This window comes from Aptenodytes forsteri, unplaced genomic scaffold (assembly GCF_000699145.1).
Source record: "Aptenodytes forsteri isolate BGI_AS27 unplaced genomic scaffold, ASM69914v1 Scaffold245, whole genome shotgun sequence".
Lineage (NCBI taxonomy): Eukaryota > Metazoa > Chordata > Aves > Sphenisciformes > Spheniscidae > Aptenodytes > Aptenodytes forsteri.
The window spans coordinates 71,206-92,474 of NW_008795686.1; the positions used below are offsets into that span (position 1 = coordinate 71,206).

The following is a 21,269-nucleotide window of genomic DNA, read 5'->3' on the forward strand; positions in this document are numbered from 1 at the left end:
GCAGTGTAACACTTACCAGAAATGTATGTTGCAAGATAAAAATCATAGATTTATTGCTCAGGAAATAAAATGCTGTAAGCAGGGCAAAGCTGCTTTTTATGTTTGTTTCATTAATAAACTGTGTAAGAATTTGTAATACTTTATTAGCAGGTTAAAATTTAGAGGCAAACATCCCTAAACTTGGATCAGTTTAGGGGAATGAAGATTAGTACTTAAAATTCAGTGAACTCTACTGAAATAGGTAGTTATACTTAGGTGCAATTTTTGTCTGGTATTTTTCAAAGAATTTATACTTGTTATATTTAAATATTGTGTTTTAAGAATTTTTTCAACTGTATGACAAGAATAGAGCATAGTTGTAAGTAATCCAAGTTTGCAGAGCTACAAAACACTGGTCTGAGTCTATTGCTTATGCTGTACAATAAAAGTATATAATATCTTGCTTATACCGACCTCATTTTAAATAGGAGAGTTTAAAGTTTGGATGAGTCACTATGCTTACTGAATTTTTTTTGGTCACTGATGTTACTGCAACTCCAGTTCTCTCAGATTAGATTAGAATCCAGTAATTACATTTTTGTAATGCATTACTATGAAAACATTTTTATTTGATAGTGACTAAACCCAGTGTTTTCACATACGGTGCTGCTTCTATTTTTAATGCAAGAAAAATTCAGGATTTTTGTTGAGTTACAAACCACAGCTTTACAGTTTTATCAGCTTGCAACCTATTTTCTTAATCTTTTTGATAGGAGTTGGCCAAATTTCATAAGAATAATTGACACACAAGGGAAAAAACAAATCACTTTGGTATTTGTATATGGTTTTCATTTATCAGTAGATCCCGTAAGACTTTGCATGCAATAGCAGTTGGGTGTATCTCTTGAGACATTGAACTCAGTAACTGTTTACAATTAACAGACTGAGCCTTTTTCTTTTAGAAAATCTCTCCGTTACACTGACAGCTGTGTTTTTAAGTTTTTCCTCAAATTCTGGGAAAATACAGCCAATTTTTAAAATGTTTCCAAGCGAGTTATTTGGACCTTCCACTGTGTCACTAGAGATTTGAGATTTTATAGGTTGTTGATGTTTTTTTCACCAGTCTTCAGTCTGCTGGTGATTAAAAGAATGTCTCTGCAAACCTATGGCGTGTTGTGAAAGTACGTGGCATAAAGTCATGTCCAAGTAGAATCAGCCAAGATGCTAGTTATCCAAGTGTCAATAAAACAACAACTTCTTGGTCCAAATTACTTCATGTATCTTGTTGTCTGTCAAATACTAGTAATACAGTCATACAATTTGTTTGCTAATCCCTTGGCTTCCTTTGACAGTGTGGGTATTTGCTAACTATATTGCTTCCAAAGTGTCAGCTGCTGATCTTAAAACAAACCAAACCTTCCCCTGCAGTATTCTTATCTGCGTATGATTAGCTGTTGGAGGATGATTGTATTCCTTATGCCAGGCTGCTTTCTTTGAGGTGCTTTTTCAGGCAATCAGTTGCATACTTTGACTGTCAGGTCACCAGTATCTGTACCTAGCAGTTCATCTTCAACATGTGTTTGAACGCTGTATTACCCAGGCTAACATTGCTTTGAAAAATAGGATGCTGAAAAATGTAAAATGATGTTATAGGCATAAAATCTTTATTTTTCAAATGTACTGTTGTTGCTTGTACTGATTTTGTTAATGCAAATAGTGTTTGCATTTACTACATCTGCAAACTCATTTACTACCAAAAACTGTGATGGCTTTTACATATGGTCATTAGCTAAGGCAGGATGTAACTTTCTTTGTTGTGTCTTTACTCAGCTATTATAATGCAGTTTTACCAATATCTTTAGTTATACTCTAATGTCCATATATGCTTAAATGCTGGTGGATTTTTATTCTTTCTGTTGCATTTTGTGGAATGCTGTTATCATGGTCTCTTTCCACTCAGTTTAGTTGCAGTTTCTGCATCTAAGACTTAGTGTATTTCCCATTTTCATTCAGTTTCCCAGAAAAGACATGGAATTAGGTATTTTTCCTCCTGAATCAACTTTTAAGTATTTTTACCATGATTTTTCACTGAACATCCTTTATTGCAGCAGATGGAAACTGGCAAGCCAGATAGTAAGTTTAGATGGTATTTTGACATAGTGATTTGGGAATCTGTTTTAATTCTTCTTTATTTCTTTGTTTCTAAGTGGAAACCAAGTTAAATAATTTAAATTCTGTTCCAAGTGGCTATAGATTGAGGTTCTTGTTTTGTTTTCTTTGCAACTGATGGTTTCACGTTTCATGCTACATCAAAAGTAGATCAACGTTTCAAAAAATAAGTTCTGTCATTTGTTGTTTTCCTGTGTTATGCTTTCTTTTCCCTTCTAGGAAATGGCAGTCTCTGTTTAGACCAGAAATAGGCTCAATTTTATAGTTAAAAAAAGATAATATTATTGTATTAAATGGCATCTAAGTTTTAGAAATTGTTGAAAAAATACCAATGAAAGTTTTCTATTGGAAGAGGCTGAGCTGAAATATAAGTGATGTACCTATTTCATTAAAAGATACATGAGAAAATACCAATTTTATAATAAAACTTAAACAAAAGAGGTTAACAAAGCCAGATTTGTACTAAAACAGAAGAAAATTATTTGGAATCTTGGAGTATAGAAGGTCTTGTAGTATGCAATATGGAAAATCCAATTTTGACTAGCTTAGCTGGGGTATGTGCTTGCAGTACTCTTATTCCAAAGGCTTTGCCGATATTAATTCAATTTCACTTCATGCCACTGAACTAGGAAGCATTCACATATGTGGAAACTAAGTTAAGATTTTACTCGGTCAGAACCATACAGACAGTATATTAGAGCAGGAATTGGTATATAATTCCAATTTACTGACATATTTCTTAAGCCATTGTTGTGTGCACAAACATAGTGGGAATGCTGTGTATTTTACTTTAATAGAAGACTGCTCAATCTGCCCACACTTGGTAGCTTTCATTTCGATTAATACCAGTTGAAGTGTCACCGTTGAATGTTCTTATTCCAGCTTTTAGTAGTGCCAAATGTGTTGTGGTTGGATTGATATAAATGTATTTTATTCTGTTTTCTTACATGACATGCTTTGCAACACTGCAGAAATATTACTGATGATGAATCCTCAGTGGATGAACTGAGAGGCACGCTGCGTTTTTTTGCATCTGTATTAGTTCGGAGAATTCACAAGGTAAGGTGACTTAAAGGTATTAACGTTGTTTTTGCATCAGAAATAACTGATGTCCGTCTGTAGTGAGTTCTTTAATTTTTTTAAAATGGCGATTCCAAAGTCAGTCTTACAGAGAGTATACGCAGTTTACATCTAAATTTCTTCTTTGTGTTATCTGTTCCCTCCTTCTGGAGCTTATCCCATTCCTGGTTATAACCCACCTTTGAAGATTCATCATTGGAAGTGTTCAGTGTCAGGTTGGACATGGCCTTGAGCAACCTGATCTAGTGAAAGATGGCAGGGGGCCGGACTAGATGATCTTTGAAGGTCCCTTGCAACCCAAACCATTCTATGATTCTTGCAAATGGATTTATTTTTTACACCAATGCAAGGCATTATTAAAACCTTGGGATGATCTTTTAGCTGTCTTTTAGTGACTTAATCCAAGTGGAAACAATTTTGAGAATTACTGAAAAAGAACTATTAGAAAACAGTTAGCAGTGTACCTGTCTCATAGCTTCTGCTTGCTTGACTTCTTTAAATGCAGACAAGGTCCTTACATTGTCTATAAAGAATAGACTGTCATTAAATGAATAGCTTACTATAAGAATTAAAACAGATATGGTTCTTAAATTAATGTAGTTCTTAAGAAACATTCTGAAGACTAAAGATTCAAATTTTTTATTCGCTGTGTTTAACATACTGGCACATATACTCTGTTTTCTGATAAAGTGCTTCAAGTCTGTTTTACAGGAACTGCTTCTAAATTTCTGGCTATTCTAAGCAGGAAGAATTGCTAACTCTGTTTCCAGATTTACTCAGTGCTGGCCCCTCTGTTGGAGCAACTACCATAAACGTGTATCTTTTTTCCCCTCCTTAGTAACAGCAATATTTCCTGAGCTACAAGTTGCATGTGTACTCTGTCATGATTGATTAACAGCCTGATTCTGTCCTTGTTATATATCAAATCCAGATGATTTTCTTGTTTACTCTAACTCAAGCATGTTGCTTTTTAAAGTGAACATGGGGGAAGATTAGGAAATGTCTGTGTAGTGCAGACATAATACAGAGGTGTGGAGTAAATCTTTCAAAGTGAAAATCTAGAGCAAGGTCTTAAAATTTAATTTGGAGTTGTAATAACATGCAGGTGTTAGTTGCATTGTTCGTAGATCCGTTGTTGATTCAGAAAATGATGATGTCTCCTCTATTGATTGTGTAATAAGGTATTAATCGTGTTATCTCAGATCAGCTCTAGCATGTTTAGGTGGAGTATTAATTTACTATATCTGCCTTTGACAGTAATGAAGCAAATGTAATATATTCAATTCTATGTATCTGGGTAGACAATATGTGCAACAAAAACTCAAGACATGTACAAGTATTAAGCACTGTCAGACGAACTACAAAATAAAGGCTATCACAGAAATGCATTTCTCTTTACAAATGTTCAGATTTATTTGTATCCATCCTACAGAATAATATAATTTATTTTGTCTCTTTGTGTGAAGCAGTGCAGATATCTCAAGCAAAAAGATACTCGTAGTAACTTTGTGTTTTGGAACAAAATTGAAACTTGGCATGCTCAGTCATGCAGGGGAGCATGGTGTCTCATGCTACGCTATTTTTTTCAGCTCATACTTTTTTTTCTGCTGAACAAGTGTTTCTGTGTGTGCACATGCCCACATACAGATTCAGACAGCTGAACTAATAGCTGTGATGAATATACTACTGAAAATGTTGTGTGTAGAAATCAGCATTGATATGCAAGTCGCAAATAAAATACCAACTTTTTGTCATTGTAGGAATCCTAATTTAAAGCTTCAGTAGTTAGCTGAAAAGGGCTATGACAGAATGTTTTATAGCCTTTCAGCTCTGATACAGTGTCCTTTATAACCTCATTTGAGGAGAAATTCATCATTGATTGCAAAATAAAATAGTCTTATACCTTTGCCAAACAGCTGTACTTTAATTTGGATTTATTATTAAATGCTTGAAAGCACTGGTTCTAGCTAATAGAGATAAAATTTTTAAATTCAGGAACTACTATGTGTAAGAAAAAAGACTGTTTTTTTCCTTTTTTTAGGTTCTATCTTTATACTTCTTTGCCAAAGAATCTTCTACTTTTGAATTAAGACTTAAAATTACAAACTGTTTCAGTGAAAAGAATTCCTTTGTTTTCTGTTTAAGGCTGCCTAGGTGGATTTTTTGAGGCATGGTTGTTGAAAAAAGTAAGAAGCACTTAAGGCCAGTCAGCTCTTAAGTATATGCTGAAATACTTATCTTGCTCTTTTTTTCTTTTTTAATCTGGATTTTCCTTGTTGTGGCCATTTCTGGGTTGGTTATGGGTTTTGAAGGGAAAGTGAAGGGTTTCCCTTTGTACAGTGTGGTGTAGATAGCCCTGCATCTGGTTGAAATCTTTGTCAAAAGTCGATAGTGTCTGCTACAGTGTCGATAACAATTTGCTTGCTGTGCTCTTTGACTTACCTCTGCAGGAATAAACACTCCCCTATCCCTATGTTCCATAGGAAACTCTTGATTTATTGAAATTACTGTTGAAATGCGAGTCCCAAAGGACAGGGTTTTACATTGATGAGCAGAAGTTCCTACTTTCTTGCTTGTAAATAGGAGTTGACCTTAATTTATTTAGTTACTTTTAGGCAGGTCTAGTCAATTATACTAGCTTGTCTGGGCTGGCCAGGTCAGGTCATAGCTGTGTGCCTCAAATATTACAGGGGAGTGTGCAAGAATACATGCTATTCTTCTTGTACGAATTAATAAAAAAACCCAGCTTTTCTCTCAGCTCTGGTCTTTGCAATTACACTGTCTCTTTCCTTGTCTGGAGAGAACTTTCATGCTTCTGTTTCATTACTTAAGGTCTTTTTATTTGACTTAGTATTGAAGAGGGACAAACTCCATTAGGAAAAAAAACATGTTCAGAAGTCTTAAAATTTGAACATTTGCAACTGCATGTTTCTGCTTCTTGGAGATGTCTTTTGCTCTTGCTTAAAGGGCATGCAAAGGATAAATCAGTTTCTAGGTAAGTTTCTGTGGAAACTGCTGCAGCTGATAAAGAAGAATCCCTTGAAACTGTACAGGCTGGGGACTGACTGGCTGTGGAGAGAAGCTCTGCTGCAAAGGACCTGGCCCCATGGTAGACAGTAAGCTGAGTATGAGCCAGCAGTGTGTACTGGCAGCAAAGGCAGCCAACGGTATCCTGGGCTGTATAACAGGAGCAGAGCCAATCGGTCAAGGAAAGTGATTATCTGCCTTTACTTGGTGCTCTTTAGATGGCATCTAGGATACTGCATCCAGTTTGGGGCTCCCTGTTGCAAAAGAGGCATTGATAGAGTGGAGCAACTTCAACCAAGGGGCCACCAAGATGGTTGGGGCTGGAGCATTTGACCTGTGACCGGAATCACGTGGTATCATTGTTGGCACTAACGGTCATCTTGACTCAGTAACTCAAATTTTCTTTTGGTTCTGCTGTCACCTGAGCTGGGACATTTTTTCTGCATATACATAGAGTGGAGGGTTTCGCTTTGCTTTTAGTCCTTGTGGACATGATTACTGAGGGTTAAGGTACATGAGCACTAGAAGCAGAGAGTAGTTAACTTGCTTTTGTTGGTGGCCAAATCTTCACGTAGAACTAGATGTCATATACTGTGACTTGGAAATCAAGCTGTATTACTGTAATTATTGCAATGGAAGAATCATAATGGTAACAAGTTGACAATAAATATGTTAACAGTATTGTTTATGGCATTTAGTTCTACATGATGTTGTATGCTTTGCCCAGAAGAATGAGCATACTGTCAGTTCACCTAGAGAATTCATGGGTTGTTAAGGGTTCATTTTATGGTTAGAATGGGGACATATAAGCAAATTAATATGTTTGATACTTAGAATCATAGAATCATAGAATTGTCTGTAATAAATTTGGGGAAAAAAACTAGAACAATTCTGTTTTTATTTTAAAACTATTCTTTAGGTGGATATTCCAACTGTTGTAACAAAGAAAATGCTCAAGGCAGCAATGAAACACATCGAAGTGATAGCCAAGGCCAGGCAGAAAGGTAAAGACTTAATCCGTTGTCAGTTTCAAAGGGCAAGTATAAATGTTTCTTTTTGCATGTTTGTTATTATATTTGCTAAATCTTTTCATCTTCACTGCCTTCTCTTTTAAAAAAAAAAAAGTGATCCTTTTGCATTTTTCTTCTGGAGGTTGTAAAGACAAATAGGGAAAAAGTTACAGTACAAATAATCTCTTAGTTTTGATTTTCATTTCCCCACATTGAAAATACTAAATTTCTTTCTCTGTATCGTAAACAGGATTGTGTTTTTTGTCTTTTGAGAGCAATGAAGATCATTTAGCAATGCTTCTTGAAGTTTTGCCTCTGTATTCCAGATGAGCAATTATAAATGAAAGGATTTGCATGTCCGTGCACTGTACTGTAACTGTAACTCTTATAGCTAGAATGATTTCACATCTGCACACTCCCATGAGCAGTTAGTGGAGCTGTTCAATATGTTGAAAAGTTAGGCTTATGTTTATAAGCCATGGAGAGACTTTGAGCAGTAGCATAATTATTTATTATCCAAATAAAAATATCTTCACAAGCCTAATGTAAAAATTATATTAAAACTACACATTGAAGGAATATTTGGAAAATAGAACACTTGCTGTTGGAAAATAGTTATCTTTATTTTTTTCACTGGCTGTGTTCCACAGTGCTGTATCTACTAAATGTGGTTTCATCCAACTTTTAAGCATAGATGTTTACTTTCACTGGAATCATGAACTTTCCTCCCTTCCCTCAAAACATCTGCTTGATATCGATAAATATATGCCGTTGGTCCTGTGAGTAGCGGGTGATGAATAACATGAATAATGAGACATAGTGTGATCACATTAGATGTTTTTAATGGCACAACAACAATTTCAAGATACTAGATTATCTTGCAGTGGTGTTTATGCCAGATGTCATATTTCCTTTGATTTCTACTAAAGACTTGGAAACACTTTTCTTTAGCAGCAAAGAACTGTATATTAAATGTACGGCATTGAAAATACAGCCATTTTCTTCAGTGTTTTAAAGGAAAAGACTCGTTCCCTGAAGGCAGATATGTGAAGTAGCAGCTGAAAATTACTTTTAGTAGTGCTTTCTAGTAAACATTGCTAAACCAGCCACCGTAAAACATGATTCAGAGGCAGCTTTCAGGCCTTGCTTTGGTTGCTAGTTAAGCCTAGCCTTTTCTGTTTGTTTGTTTATTTTCTAAATCCTTTTTCAAATTATTGCTTTAGGGGGCATTTCCTTTTTTCCTACTCTTCTTACCCTTATCTCTCTTAGTAATTCCTCACTATTTGCACAGACACCTCCATGATCCATTACCTGTCCTTGCCAGAGAGTGCATGCCTGCTCTCTGCTTTCAGTGACACCAACTAGGCAGATTTATCAGGCAATATACATTCCTGCATCCCCCATATCAGCTGATACCACTCCTGGTTCTTGGTTGTGAAGGACAGGCTAGCAGGCTTCTGTACTAAATTCAATATGCTGGAAACAAGCTTTAACCTTCTTGGTAACAGGTATGAACCTGACCTGTGCCTGGTGTGGTTCTTGGCATGAGGCTGTGCTAAGAATTGCTAGTGCAGCTAGGTGTGATTTATTACAGCTCAGTTCTTGCCTTTGAAATTATTTGAAGCAATATAACATTGTTGCTTCTAATTAATATGTATAGTTTCTAATCTGATAGAGCCGGGTATTCTTTCAACTCTGTACAGCTACTTATAAGAGGCAGCACTCTTGCAGATACCTGTGCTGGTTTTGGTTTGATTTACGCTGTGTTTAAAATCTGTGTTCCTTCACATTTGTTTCTAAATATTCTAAGCAGGAAACAGATATAACAGGATTGAATAAAAGTTTAAGTTTATGTTGATTTCAAATTGTGTTGTAGGCAAGTCAATAGGTAGAAGCCCAATAAATGGGAGATGGTGAAGGACGTCAGGAAAAAAACAAGTAGAGGCTGACTTTGGGCAACGCAGTTTTTTAGAAGAATCAAGATGTTGAGTTCTTAAAAAATTATAAATGAGAAAACATTCTGGAAACCATGCAAACTGCAGTTGTTTGGTGAAGGAATTCTTACGTCAGTGTGAGGTTTTATTTTTACATAGCCAGGCTTCAAAATCTAAGCCAAGGTTCTTTTGTAAAGTTTCAACATTGTATCCCTTTGGCAGTTGTATATGTACTAAAAGTATTAACTTTTTAGCTCAAATGAAAAGCAATCACCTCATATTTCACGATAAGAAAAAGCTGAAACAACTCGTAATACTGTTTTTTACTTGCAGTAAAAAATGCAGAATTTTTACAGCAAGCTGCTTTAGAAGAATATGGACCAGAACTCCATGTTGCTTTGAGAAGCCGAAGAGATGAACTTCACTACTTAAGAAAACTTACTGAACTTCTTTTTCCTTATATTTTGCCCCCAAAGTCAACAGAGTGCAGGTACAGAAATTATTTAGAATTGTATTCTTTAAAGTATCTGCATACTATGTAGTACAATAATTTTGGGGAGTGAAAGAATGAACTCCAAAGTCATCCTCCTCATCCCTCTTTCTTATCCCTTTGCTTATGATTTTTTTTTGATTGGTCTTAAAAATATTCTAGCACACTGAAGATATTATTAAATACTAAAATATTTCCCAGTAAAATATAATGGCATTGGAAATTTCACTTAGAAAATTATGTAATCTGGTATTGGTTCTGGTTTTTTCTTTCTTGTTTTTTGTTTTTTTTTTCCTTTTCAGATCCCTGGCTCTTCTGATAAGAGAGATTCTGCCTGGTTCTGTTTTCCTTCCCTCAATGGATTTCTTAGCTGATCCTGTAAGACTTTGGAGCACAGGAATAATCTTAATTTATTCAGTATTACTGTTTTCCTACTAAGTATGTTGTGGCAGAGCAAATGATGCACTATGATGGACTTGCTGTGCATTTTGATTGGGTAAAAGAAAGAAATCTTGTGGCTGATGTTTTTGTTCATTATAACTGGTTTGAGTGCTTAACTGACTGAACTGACTAAAATACAGTATTGGCATGATCTCTTAATGTATTTTTAATGAAGGACTGCAATTCCTGTCAAATGGGAGAATTCTGTGCTAGTATAAGCACCTTCAGATTGCTGCAACTACATTTAACCAAGGGCTCAATTACTTGAACTCTAGCTGTATGTATCTTTATAGCAGTGTAAGTAAACCAGCTTTTTTTTCAGCTGTATTGAAATAAATTCTTTTGTCCTTAATTCTGCAAATAAGAGGGCATTTATTTCTAAAGATGGAACACTGCCATTTCTTATTTTATTTATGCATGTATTTTAATGGGCAAAATTGCAATACTTATGAAGGTATCGCCTAGCTGCAAGCAGAAAGTACTGTAGCTGTGGAAGTATTAGTAGTTCATTAGATCTGCACTAACAGTAAAAATACTTTTTAGAGCTTTCCTCCACTGGGTAAAGAATGTTTCTGTGCAGGTCTCTTCAGAAATTCCCTGACTTTGTAAATACTTGAAGAGACCGTTGAAGGTTAATTCTCAAACATGTGTTGCCAGCCTTTGGGATTTTTTTTGAAGTATTAATATAATCACAGGTTTAAACTTGGGCATAACATAGTAGTGAACTGATTTTCATCTGATTTGTTGAGTTTCTTTAATAGTAACTTTGTGTTGTGTTTTCCTGCAGGACACTGTCAACCATTTGCTGCTGATCTTCATTGATGATAGTCCAGTGAGTACTGACAAAGTTAAAACAGTAGTAATTTGTTCACCCATTAAGGAAGCTTTCTTACCCAATTGTCTCGTCATTTTTTTTCTACAGCCTGAGAAAGCAACTGAACCTACTTCTTCATTGGTTCCATTCCTTCAGAAATTTGCAGAGCCAAGAAATAAAAAACCGTCTGTAAGCAAAGGCAACATTTATTTACTTTCCTGTTTTGAATACGTGTTTTACTTTACCCGTTGTTTTTGTTCTACAACTCCTTGCATTATTTATGTACTCACTGAAAGTTTGAAAATTGGCTGACTGCATTTTTAACCTACTAAGGTCCTGAAACTGGAGCTAAAGGAGATCAGAGATCAGCAAGACCTTTTATTTCGGTTTATGAACTTCTTGAAACAGGAGGGGGCAGTCCATGTGCTGCAGTTCTGCCTGACCGTAGGTAAGATTACGTATGTGTGCTGAGGTGTATTTGATGATCTTTAAAAGCTTTAAGCATTTGCACGTTGAAATAAATATTCAGTCTCAGAACTAGGCAGCGTTGTTAAGCAAGAGATTACCTTTCAGGATCTGTGTTCACTTACTTTAATATGTCCCAATTCTTGAATGCTAATCTTGGCAACATTAATGTCAGTGTGGACTGTAGGTCTTAATTGTACTTCTGCTTATTGATACAGGTTGGACATTTTAAAATAGAATATTCTTGTAAGAAAAAAGTTCTGGCCACTGATACAAAGTACAACTGTCTTTTTTAAATATGTGGTTACTAAAGTATTACTAAAATGAGCTGTTCATCATGAAAAGCTTCTCATGTTCTTTTAGCTTTAAAATTCTGATTTCTGTAAAGAACAGAAACATAACAGGAACATTAAAGGTGTTGAAACCTTCTATTCAGTAACCTGTACCTTGGTTACGAAGCGTGCGTTTGGTTTTATCATTACACAAGTGTTGTTTGAAAAGCCTTCTGTTTTCCAATGATAAGGTTTTCTGTGAAGTTTCTGTAAGTTAGAGTGGTTTATTTCAATTTTTTTGGTCAACTAGTAGTTAATTACTGGCTTACCAAAATAATGGGGGTTTTGTTTTTTTGTTTTTAGTAAACAAGTATTTCTGTGTTGCATAGGAAATAATGGGTGTGTCTTCATATCCCAAGGCCATACATACATCAGGAAGATGTGAAATTAAATTAGACTTAATCTCTTAAAATACTGCAGAAATCATTAATTGTTACATAAAAGAAATATAAATAATCTCTGTGCATGCAGCTTCTTATGTGCTTATAATCCTTCCAAACATGTTGGCTTTCTGTCAGAAAAACTCACCAAAAAACCACAAAGCAGTTACCTTTTCAATGCTGGTGGTACCTGCAGGGGGTTCTAAGCTGACTGTTCTAGAGCTCTCTAGAGCTGCTTCCTCTAGCAGGAAGTTTACTCAAACTGTGGCTATTGCCCATGAGTAATCTTTTTTCTGGGTAAACCTCAGCATTTTCTTCCTTCTAAACTTCTCTTGCATTCTCATAGGTGGCAAGTCTATAATAGCTTATAAAACAAGGAATGAGATTTAGGTCTCTCAAGTTCTGCTGTCCCAAACTGTCTACTGTAGGTGGTTCTTCACTTGTTAGAAATTTTTTGGATAAGAAGCGCTTACTGAGGAAAATAAACCCAAAAAACCCCAGAAGGGTCTTGGTAGACTTTCTCTGAAGAAGTTTGTTTTTGTCTATTAATTGAAAAATGAATCAAATGCTACCTTATTTTCCCTTCTTTCTGGCTGGTAGTCATGCTATTAATGGGATGAGCCAATAAATCAAGTAGGATTGCACAATAATTGTGCTGAATAGAATTTTTATTTTGTCAGGGGAAGTTAATTCTCAAGTTAGTCTGATATTAAAGATATTATTGAAAATATTATGATGGGTTCGGTCTTAGGAATGAAATAGCAGCAGAATAGGCAGATGACTGGTATAAAGGGCTGTTGGGGCGCTGTGTGTGTCTAGCATGAACTGGAAATCATGCTAAAAGAAAACTACAATTTACAATTTGGTAATGTAGGAAGAAAAAAATTCATTCTTCTGATTCATTCTTCTGCCAGGAACAACTTCATGGATTTATCTTTAGTGTGATAAGGAATAATTAGTTTTAATTCCAGTATATTTTTAGTAATAATTTTATGAACAAATCTGAATTGTAGTTAATAAGAAGACAGCTACTTTTTCACCTGAGATTTTGAGATGTCTTCTGTTTCTATTCATTTAAAAGTTTTACAAATTACTATATCTGCTGGAAAATGAGTTGATTTTATAGGTTGCTTCAAGATGCTATTCGTTAGCCAAGTGGATCAACAAATGCATTTTCTTTCCTTTACTTCTCAGAGGAATTCAATGACCGAATTTTGCGACCAGAACTATCAGACACTGAAAAGATGTCTCTTCATGAGGAAGTACAGAAAATTTATAAAACTTATTGTTTGGATGAAAGCATTGACAAAATTAGATTTGACCCTTTTATTGTGGAAGAGATTCAAAGAAGTAAGTTTGAATTTGAAAGGAATAATTTACACTGGAATTTAAACAGCATTCTGTAATAAAGTGAAGACTGATTCATCTAAATATGATCAATCTTTACTTTTGTCATAGTTTTAAAAATTGTTACCCCCTTGCTATATTGTGATTAAGCCTAGTTTTGTCAGTTTATTTCTATTTTTTGTCAGACTTACAATAGCTTGCAAAGCAATCACAAACTCAGACCAGAAAAAACCTAAACTTTATATGTCCATATATATATATCTGTTTATAGTTACAAATTTTTTTTTATAGTTGCTGAAGGTCCATATGTGGATGTTGTGAAACTTCAAACTATGAGGTGTCTTTTTGAAGCTTATGAGCATGTACTTTCTCTACTTGAGAACGTTTTTACTCCCATGTTCTGTCACAGTGATGAGGTAAGTGTGAAAGATTTGAAGAGTAGTCTTAAAGCAAGATTGTATTTTATTTTTTTTTAGGATACCCTATTTACAGCAGTCACATGCATGTGGAACTGAAAAATATGTCTCCTTTTTCCACTTTAGTTAGCATGCCAGAGCTGGGACCAATCTCAGTAAGAGAATTGAATTTATTCTAGTTCAACACATCATCAACAGGATAAAAAAAAAACTCTTCATTTTTTTATGTAACAATTTGTGTATATCACTATTATTACAAAATCCTCTCCGCCCCTTCTTTTATGATTGCAAATTTGGTGCAAAAGTAATCTGTGTGATAGGCATAGAACACTTCTAAGAATCTCTTTATTTAATTTTTAAAATAAAATGGTACTTAAAGAAAGATACAAAGGTTCTATTTAGGTACCTTTAGCATTATGCATTCCAGCAGTTAAAAGTCAGGTGTCTGTTTTCAGAAAGGTCGTTCAAAGCAATTTACTAGGCATTTGAGATTGTTCTGTGGTTAGGTTCTGAATGCAAGTTTAAAAAAAAAAAATCCCCACACTGGGCCCACAGCTGCCTAAAGCCTTCTAATAGGAAACACTTCAAATGCAGGGGTGAGTCTGAATTCTCTTCCCTTTTAGAGTTTGTGTGTATAAATCAGGTTGCATGTTAAGCTTCTCACATTTATTTGAGGCAGAATATATTGACTTGTCCTGGGAACGGGTACTTACCTTACTTGGCGTTATTCTTAATTAAGTGTATTTCTCAAAAATGATATTGATGGTCATCTTTCCCATAATAGCTATAATGCTTCAAATGCTTGATTTTTAACAAGGAGGAGACATGGATTTTGGTGCTTAATTTTAGTTTCATTTGTTTCTGTTTTCGTTTTTTAATCCCAAGACTATGTAAAGTAAAATAAGTAGACCTGGGAGCATGCATTGCAAATTTGGTCTGTCCTTTCCCAGATTAATATTCTAACTGCTAGATTATGGGCAGCTTGCCTTTTACTTCTGTTCTTGTTTCCTGAATTCTGCAATGTCGTTGCATAGTAGCCCTTACCTCAGTTAACCCAGTGTTTTCTTTGATACCTTATTTGTCTGTCATAGTACTTCAGACACCTTTTAAGAGGAGCAGAGTCACCAACACGCAATTCAAAGTTTAACAGGTAGGTATGGTAGAATCTTTAAGTGGTTTTCTTTGTTTTTTAGTTAAAAGCATCAAAATATTAAACCATTGGAATTTTGCTACTGCCTGATACTAATTTGACTAAATTTTTAGCTCTGCTTTTTTTTTTTTTAAAATGGACAAATTACATACTGAAGGAGCAAGCAATATTATACAAGATGTCTCTTTGCTTTGAAGTGTTTAAAGTGTCATTAAAGAATTTAAAATGTGATTTAACATTCCAGAAGGGGGAAGGGAAAAATAAATGTAGAGTGAGAATAAGATAATGTGGAAATAAAGTGGTGATTTAATTGACTGTATATATGAATACCATTTTGTTAGTGCAAAGCTGGGTCTTCTTGGATTTCAGGTCTTACAGGGATAGGTACAGCGTACCCTGCATCTAACCAACCTGGTCATGCAATGGGAATCTCCTCTTGTTGTGACAAGGAGGATTTGCCATTTCTCCTAGGTCAAATGTGTTTTCTGTCCCCCAGCTCTCCCCATTCATTGCAGAAATGTAGCGTCAGAAGCCTTGTTTCTGGGTTTGGGCTGTATACTTACAGACCACCTTCGGGCTCCTTAGGGCCTGTGAAGGAGAAGAGCATCTCCTGTGGTATGGATGGATGATCTTCCACTGTGGGGATGGGTTGAATAAGCTTGAGGTCTCATAGTTTGTCTTTCATTTTATGCTGGATGGCTCAGTCATAGACTAGCCCAACTGAATTGCTCTTATGGTCTAGCCAAAAGACGGAAAACTTCAGTGAGAGTCTTTAATTTGGATAGGCTTTCTTTCTTGGTATGAAGTAAGATCCACGGTGCTGTAGAAAATACTAGTGTTTGTCATCTTAGATTACTCTTCTAGAGGAGTAATAGCAATTTATTTAACTTTTTCTGCTTTCATTAGAGATACACCTAGCAGCAGCCCTCTTGATTTGCAGCCTACTGTGAGGTGTATTATTGCGAGATCCCTTTCTCCCCTGCTAACGTTCTTCAAAAACTACACGATCGTTTTCTTTAATATATCTCCATTGGTGACATCTAGTGTGTAGTCTTTATAGTTCTTGTAGATCCAGGACTCAAGCTTTGGTGTAGTGCTTTCTCAGATTGGTGCTGATAAGCTTCTGTTTCTTAGCAAAGAGGAATGGAAGGCACCTAGACCAAACTGCATTTCTCCCCTACGTGATGCTCCACTAGGAATGGTGACCTTAAAACACACTCCAGCTTCTGTCGAAGATGGCTACAGGGTTTCATCCAGACCTTTAAATCTGCCTTCTGGTATCTTTCCCAAAATTATTTGTGTCAAGGGTTGAAAGTATCCTGCCATACACTTCTTAAATCTAGTTAAAGTATGAAAACAATTAGGTCACCTCCTTGGTGCTTTGCTTTCCAAAACAGAAAGGGTGAAATTACAGGCTGCCTCTACCTGGAGTTTTTGAAATACATCTCTAGCTACAAAATAAGCAAATTTTGTTTGGGGACTGGTATAACATATTCCCCTGGAGTTCGAACAGCATCCATAGCATTACTGAAAATGTATCTCTCTTAAATTTTAGACCAACTTGAATGCCCTGAGTATATATGCTGGTTTATGATATGAGATACTGTATGTTCCTGAAGTGGTGCCTCAGTGATTATTTCCATGAAACAGAGGTCCTATCTGCAAGTAGTTTGCCTGTTGCTTTGGAGTTTCCCTCTGAAGAATCTGGTACAGACAGTCACTGCCAAGGGAAAAAAAAATAAAAGGTTACTTACGGAATTATTCCAGATGTTATCCATATGCACATACCTTACCCTGCCTTCTCTTCCCTATTCTAGCATTAGTTCCAGTTGAGAGAAATTATATGCAAAGAGATGAGTTTTGTTTCCCATATCTTTGATGCTTTGCTAGGGATACTGTGTATGTATTGCATAGATACTGCTGGTTAAAAAGTCAGATCAAGTAGTAGATATGAAATCTTAGTGGAATGTACATGTGGGTAATGTGTTGAAAGATTTCACTTATTGTAAGACAAGAAAATATTAGAGCAGTTTCTAGAAAATACAAGTGGGAAAGAAGGAAGAAGTGACTATCAGTGTGTAATTTCTGGTTTGAATCACTTCTTTGAACTGTACAAAATAATCGTAGCTTTTTGTGTACAAATAGGACAAATAATGTGCTATGAAAAACTGCGAAGGTAATAGATGAGAAGTCCCAAGTATTTCTGGAGCGTAAAGAAGTCACATTGAGGATATTCTGATAACTCAGTAACTAGCTGTGGTTGTCAATGGTTTAACTCCGTAACTGATCTTTTCCATCTAATGTTTAATGTGTGTGGCCAATGAAAACTGATGTTTTAAATTCCAATTCTGGCAACTTAATTTTGGGTGTGTGGAAGAGAGGACAAGAATTCCCTTTCCCTCTCTCATATTTATGTATTTATAATACATTACTACGTTACTTAAAGGTATTCTGTGTTGGAAGTCTTAACAAAAAAAGAAAAGCCATTATGTGATATTAGCTCCCAGATTTCTGGATGGCTGTATTTCTGCCTTGATTTTCTGCACATCATGACCACATATAGAAATAGATGCATCCTGATTTCTCATCGTTGGGATAGCAATAGAATTAAAACATTTTTCCAGTAAAGGACCAAGTAAAAAAGATATTAACAATTTTGGGGAGCGGTTAGTAATAAAACCCACAGAATTAAGTGTGTGCACACAAACAGTTGTATGCAATGTAATTGTTTGTCACCATCAGTTCCAACTTGGTAGGTTATGTTTCCAGTTTCACAGTTAACATGACTAAAGACAGTATAAGATGCCTTAGAATCAGTTCCTCTTGTAGAACAAAATCTAAAATTTGAGTATTTTAATCCCATATCAGTTTGCCTAGAATTCAGTAGCTCCAGTGAATTAAAATCACGTGTGCGGTGACTGTGTTTATGGTTAATCCATTTAAACATCTCGGTTGGAATTACTGAGTTGATGGCTGAGGCATTGATTCCATGTACCAGGTTATGTAAAATGTCAAAAATACATGACAGTTCTTAAAATCTGTGAAATTAAAAAAAAAAAAAAATTAATAGTGGCTTTTAGTATATCTAATACGGGGGGGGTAGGGGGTGGTGTTATTACATAAAATAAGTCCACAGCCTTTTCTTTGTATTAGCTAAATGAACTAGATTCCTACATGACTTCTGAACATACGTTACCAAAAAAGTTAGCTGCCTGTTTGGCACTACAGGTAACTTTAAGAATGAAAGTCATTCTCTATAAATTGGTAGCTGCTTGTGCTGAATGTCAGTGAAGACCTGAAAGTTTCAATAACTGAGGTTTTAAATTCAGAGGCCAAGATTGTGGTGATGAAATGTACAGGTACTGTTTGCATTTCACTTTCTTAAGGTTTTAAGTCAGGAGCTCCTAATTGTACCACGTTTTTTATTAATCTGTAGTGATGGTCGAAGCCTATTCAGTTTTGTTGGGATAGGTCTGTCAAATTTGGTTGGTTGGGGGTTTTTTGTGGGGGTTTTTTGTGGGTTTTTTTTTTTTTCCTTTTAACATTATTTTCTCCTGGGCTCTGAGGTAATTTATGTGCCTGTTGTTGCAGAAGTAGCCTGAGTTTGGATGACTTCCGGTAAGTCTATCTAACACACGATAAATGTTGTGTGTTAGTTACGCTGCATCTATCATGACTGCATCACACAGCCTTTATAACAGCAATTAACTGTCCATTTTATTTGTAAAAATGTGAATGTATTCTCTGGACTAAACTGCATTTCTCCCCACAATAACCTTTACTCCCCATGTCCTCTTCACAAGTGTTTAGAAATTGCTTAATTACTAATTCCACAAGTTTGCAATGTATTAATATTGTTTGCTGTTAACAATTTGTCTGTTGTTGTTAGTTTTGAAATATATTTGCATAACTTGAAGAGCTTTTTTTTTTTGGCCTGTGACTGCTAGCTGCTCCAAAATTTCCTTTACTCCATGTCACATTTCCAGATCCTGTTTGAGGTTTTTTCACTTAACTGCTTGTTTTATCTTGCACAGCTGTGTCCAGGATGATCATTGCCTAACATTGCATGCAAATATAACCATTTTATGACTATTACCAAGCACTCAAAACCAGCAGTTCCCCAAATTAGTTCTCTCTGCAGCTTTTCTTGTGACTGTTATAGGTTTGATAGTAACATATGCTATTTTTTATAATTTGCTCTAGGTAGTCCGTGGTCACTCATTAATATCTTAATAGCTCTTCAGTGGTTTGTTGTCTCATTATTTGTGCCTCTTTAAATACATGCTATCCAAACTCAGAAAACAATTTTTTCGTTATGGGCTTTTCCTTTGAATTTGTCAGAGCATCAGTTTTTTGTATATTACTCATACCATTCTTGAGGAAACATTATCAACTTCATTCTACAGGTTAGGAATCAAGGTATATAGTCACTTTTTCTTTTATGTGCCAGTTCAGTGTATTGAGTTATAACTTGCTAGGGTGTCGAGCAATAAGAAGTATTTGCGATATAAGTGCAGTTCATTGATTTTTAAGTGCAGCTCTATGAGCTCAGCATTTCTCCTAATTGGGTGTAGGGGTTTTAGTCAGCCAAAAGAAAGTGGTACTCTGACCTCACATGGCATGTAAATATCTAGCTTGTCTGATACATACGACTTGTCTGGTACTTCTTGACCCGCAGAGGTTCACAATAGCATTCTTCAGCTGCATAGCCCTGGCTGATCACTTGCGAAGATCTGTTCAGTGTGCTGAATGAGGCAGGGATCCTGTGGGAAAATTATTTTGCAACCATCCACGATTAAAGAATGCCACAGTGCACAGTGGCACTGATGCAATCTTTGAACTGCAATTCCCAGCTATAGAGTGAACAACAATTGTAACTTTTTAATGTTATGCATGTGTGACTTCTGGAGCTTTAAAAAAAAAAAAAAAAGGAAAAAAGAAAAATGTATTCCAACCTCTTGTCACATCATGCATCAGAAATGTTGAAACCTGTAGACTCTCTGTTCAGGGCCCTGCCAAGAAAGCAACTAACTATAGAATGACAGTCTAATAATGCTGTGTTACGTGGATCAGCACTAGAGGGAGTGGGATACTTTTCCCAATGAGTTTTGTATATATATTTGTTGACAGTAGCGGAGTTAACAGGTCTTGAAAGACTTGGTCTCTATTCTGAACTGGCCGCCACCTCTCCTCTTTCTTCCCCCATGCCTTGAACCTGACTGTATCCTAGTCCCATCTCTTCCCGTCCACCTAGCCTCAAGTTCTTTCTCTTATTTCTACTTAACCAGTGAATCTATTAGATTTTCATCCTGATACCTGGGTTTTTTTTATTTTTTTGTCTCTTGCTCAGTGTCCTGAAAAGACTGATCATCCTGTTGTCTGCCTGTCTCTGCTAACGTCCCCAGATTTTTTCCACGCTCATCTAATCTGGTTTATGCTCTGCGTGCTTGCTCAAGGACTTTTGCCAAACCAGTCCTATGTTCTCTCCATGTGTTTTCCACCATGTCTGTGTGTACCCTCTTCTTATTCATCAGAGTTTGTTCTGAATTTGTGTCTCTTCCTGCGAAGAGATCCCATCCTAGTTTGTCACTTTATACCTGTTACAGTTTAGTGATTGCTCTGTATTGATTAGCTGTGATCTTTGGGCTCAGCACTGGGGCAGGAAGGGGTGGTTCTTAGCTATCAGGTTCAGTCCTGGCTCCATACAGCTCAGTACTGCACTTCCAGGCAGAGCTGTATCCTGCCTTCAGCTGGAGCATGATCAGTGTGGGAAAGAACTGATCTGAGCCTGGAGTACTCTTATCAAATCTCTGAGCTTGTGCAAATTAATGTTTTTGCTCAAAATCTTGAGAACTGCACAAGTTTTCGCAGGAATGATGAAAACTTTTTCAACAGTCAAGCCAGACATCTGAAGTATTAACCCTTCTAGAAAAGCTGTCTAGTTTTGTCTGAATAAGGTTTGTATTTTGCTAGCCCAGTGATTAAGCTCTTGAACAAGATTCAGGTAGGTTCCTAATGTGAAAAAGTTCACTTCAGCACAATAACGTGGAATAAGTTGCTTAAAAATCAAGTAAAATTGTTCAAACATGGATTTAGACTACAAACAGCCAAGCAACCTTATTATCTTTGGTTAGCAGAGATAAGTAAGACAGATGGTGCCTGTTTTGGAGCTGATAACAATATAAGATAGAAAAAACAAAAGATTTGGAAAAACAGTGGATTATTTACGCGATTT

At 35.9% G+C, this 21,269-nt stretch overlaps 1 protein-coding gene across 1 annotated transcript in view; it reads left to right on the top strand.

The window, feature by feature from the left end:
• SNX14 (sorting nexin 14) overlaps nucleotides 1-21,269 on the top strand; it is a 57,493-nt gene that overhangs the window by 10,955 nt on the left and 25,269 nt on the right. Inside the window, exons 6-16 of the mRNA XM_009282701.1 lie at nucleotides 3,120-3,207; nucleotides 7,175-7,259; nucleotides 9,533-9,689; nucleotides 9,992-10,067; nucleotides 10,918-10,962; nucleotides 11,053-11,133; nucleotides 11,278-11,392; nucleotides 13,316-13,471; nucleotides 13,760-13,884; nucleotides 14,976-15,034; nucleotides 18,626-18,652. Of these exons, the coding sequence (XP_009280976.1) occupies nucleotides 3,120-3,207; nucleotides 7,175-7,259; nucleotides 9,533-9,689; nucleotides 9,992-10,067; nucleotides 10,918-10,962; nucleotides 11,053-11,133; nucleotides 11,278-11,392; nucleotides 13,316-13,471; nucleotides 13,760-13,884; nucleotides 14,976-15,034; nucleotides 18,626-18,652 (1,014 nt within the window). The remainder of the gene's footprint in view (nucleotides 1-3,119; nucleotides 3,208-7,174; nucleotides 7,260-9,532; nucleotides 9,690-9,991; nucleotides 10,068-10,917; nucleotides 10,963-11,052; nucleotides 11,134-11,277; nucleotides 11,393-13,315; nucleotides 13,472-13,759; nucleotides 13,885-14,975; nucleotides 15,035-18,625; nucleotides 18,653-21,269) is intronic.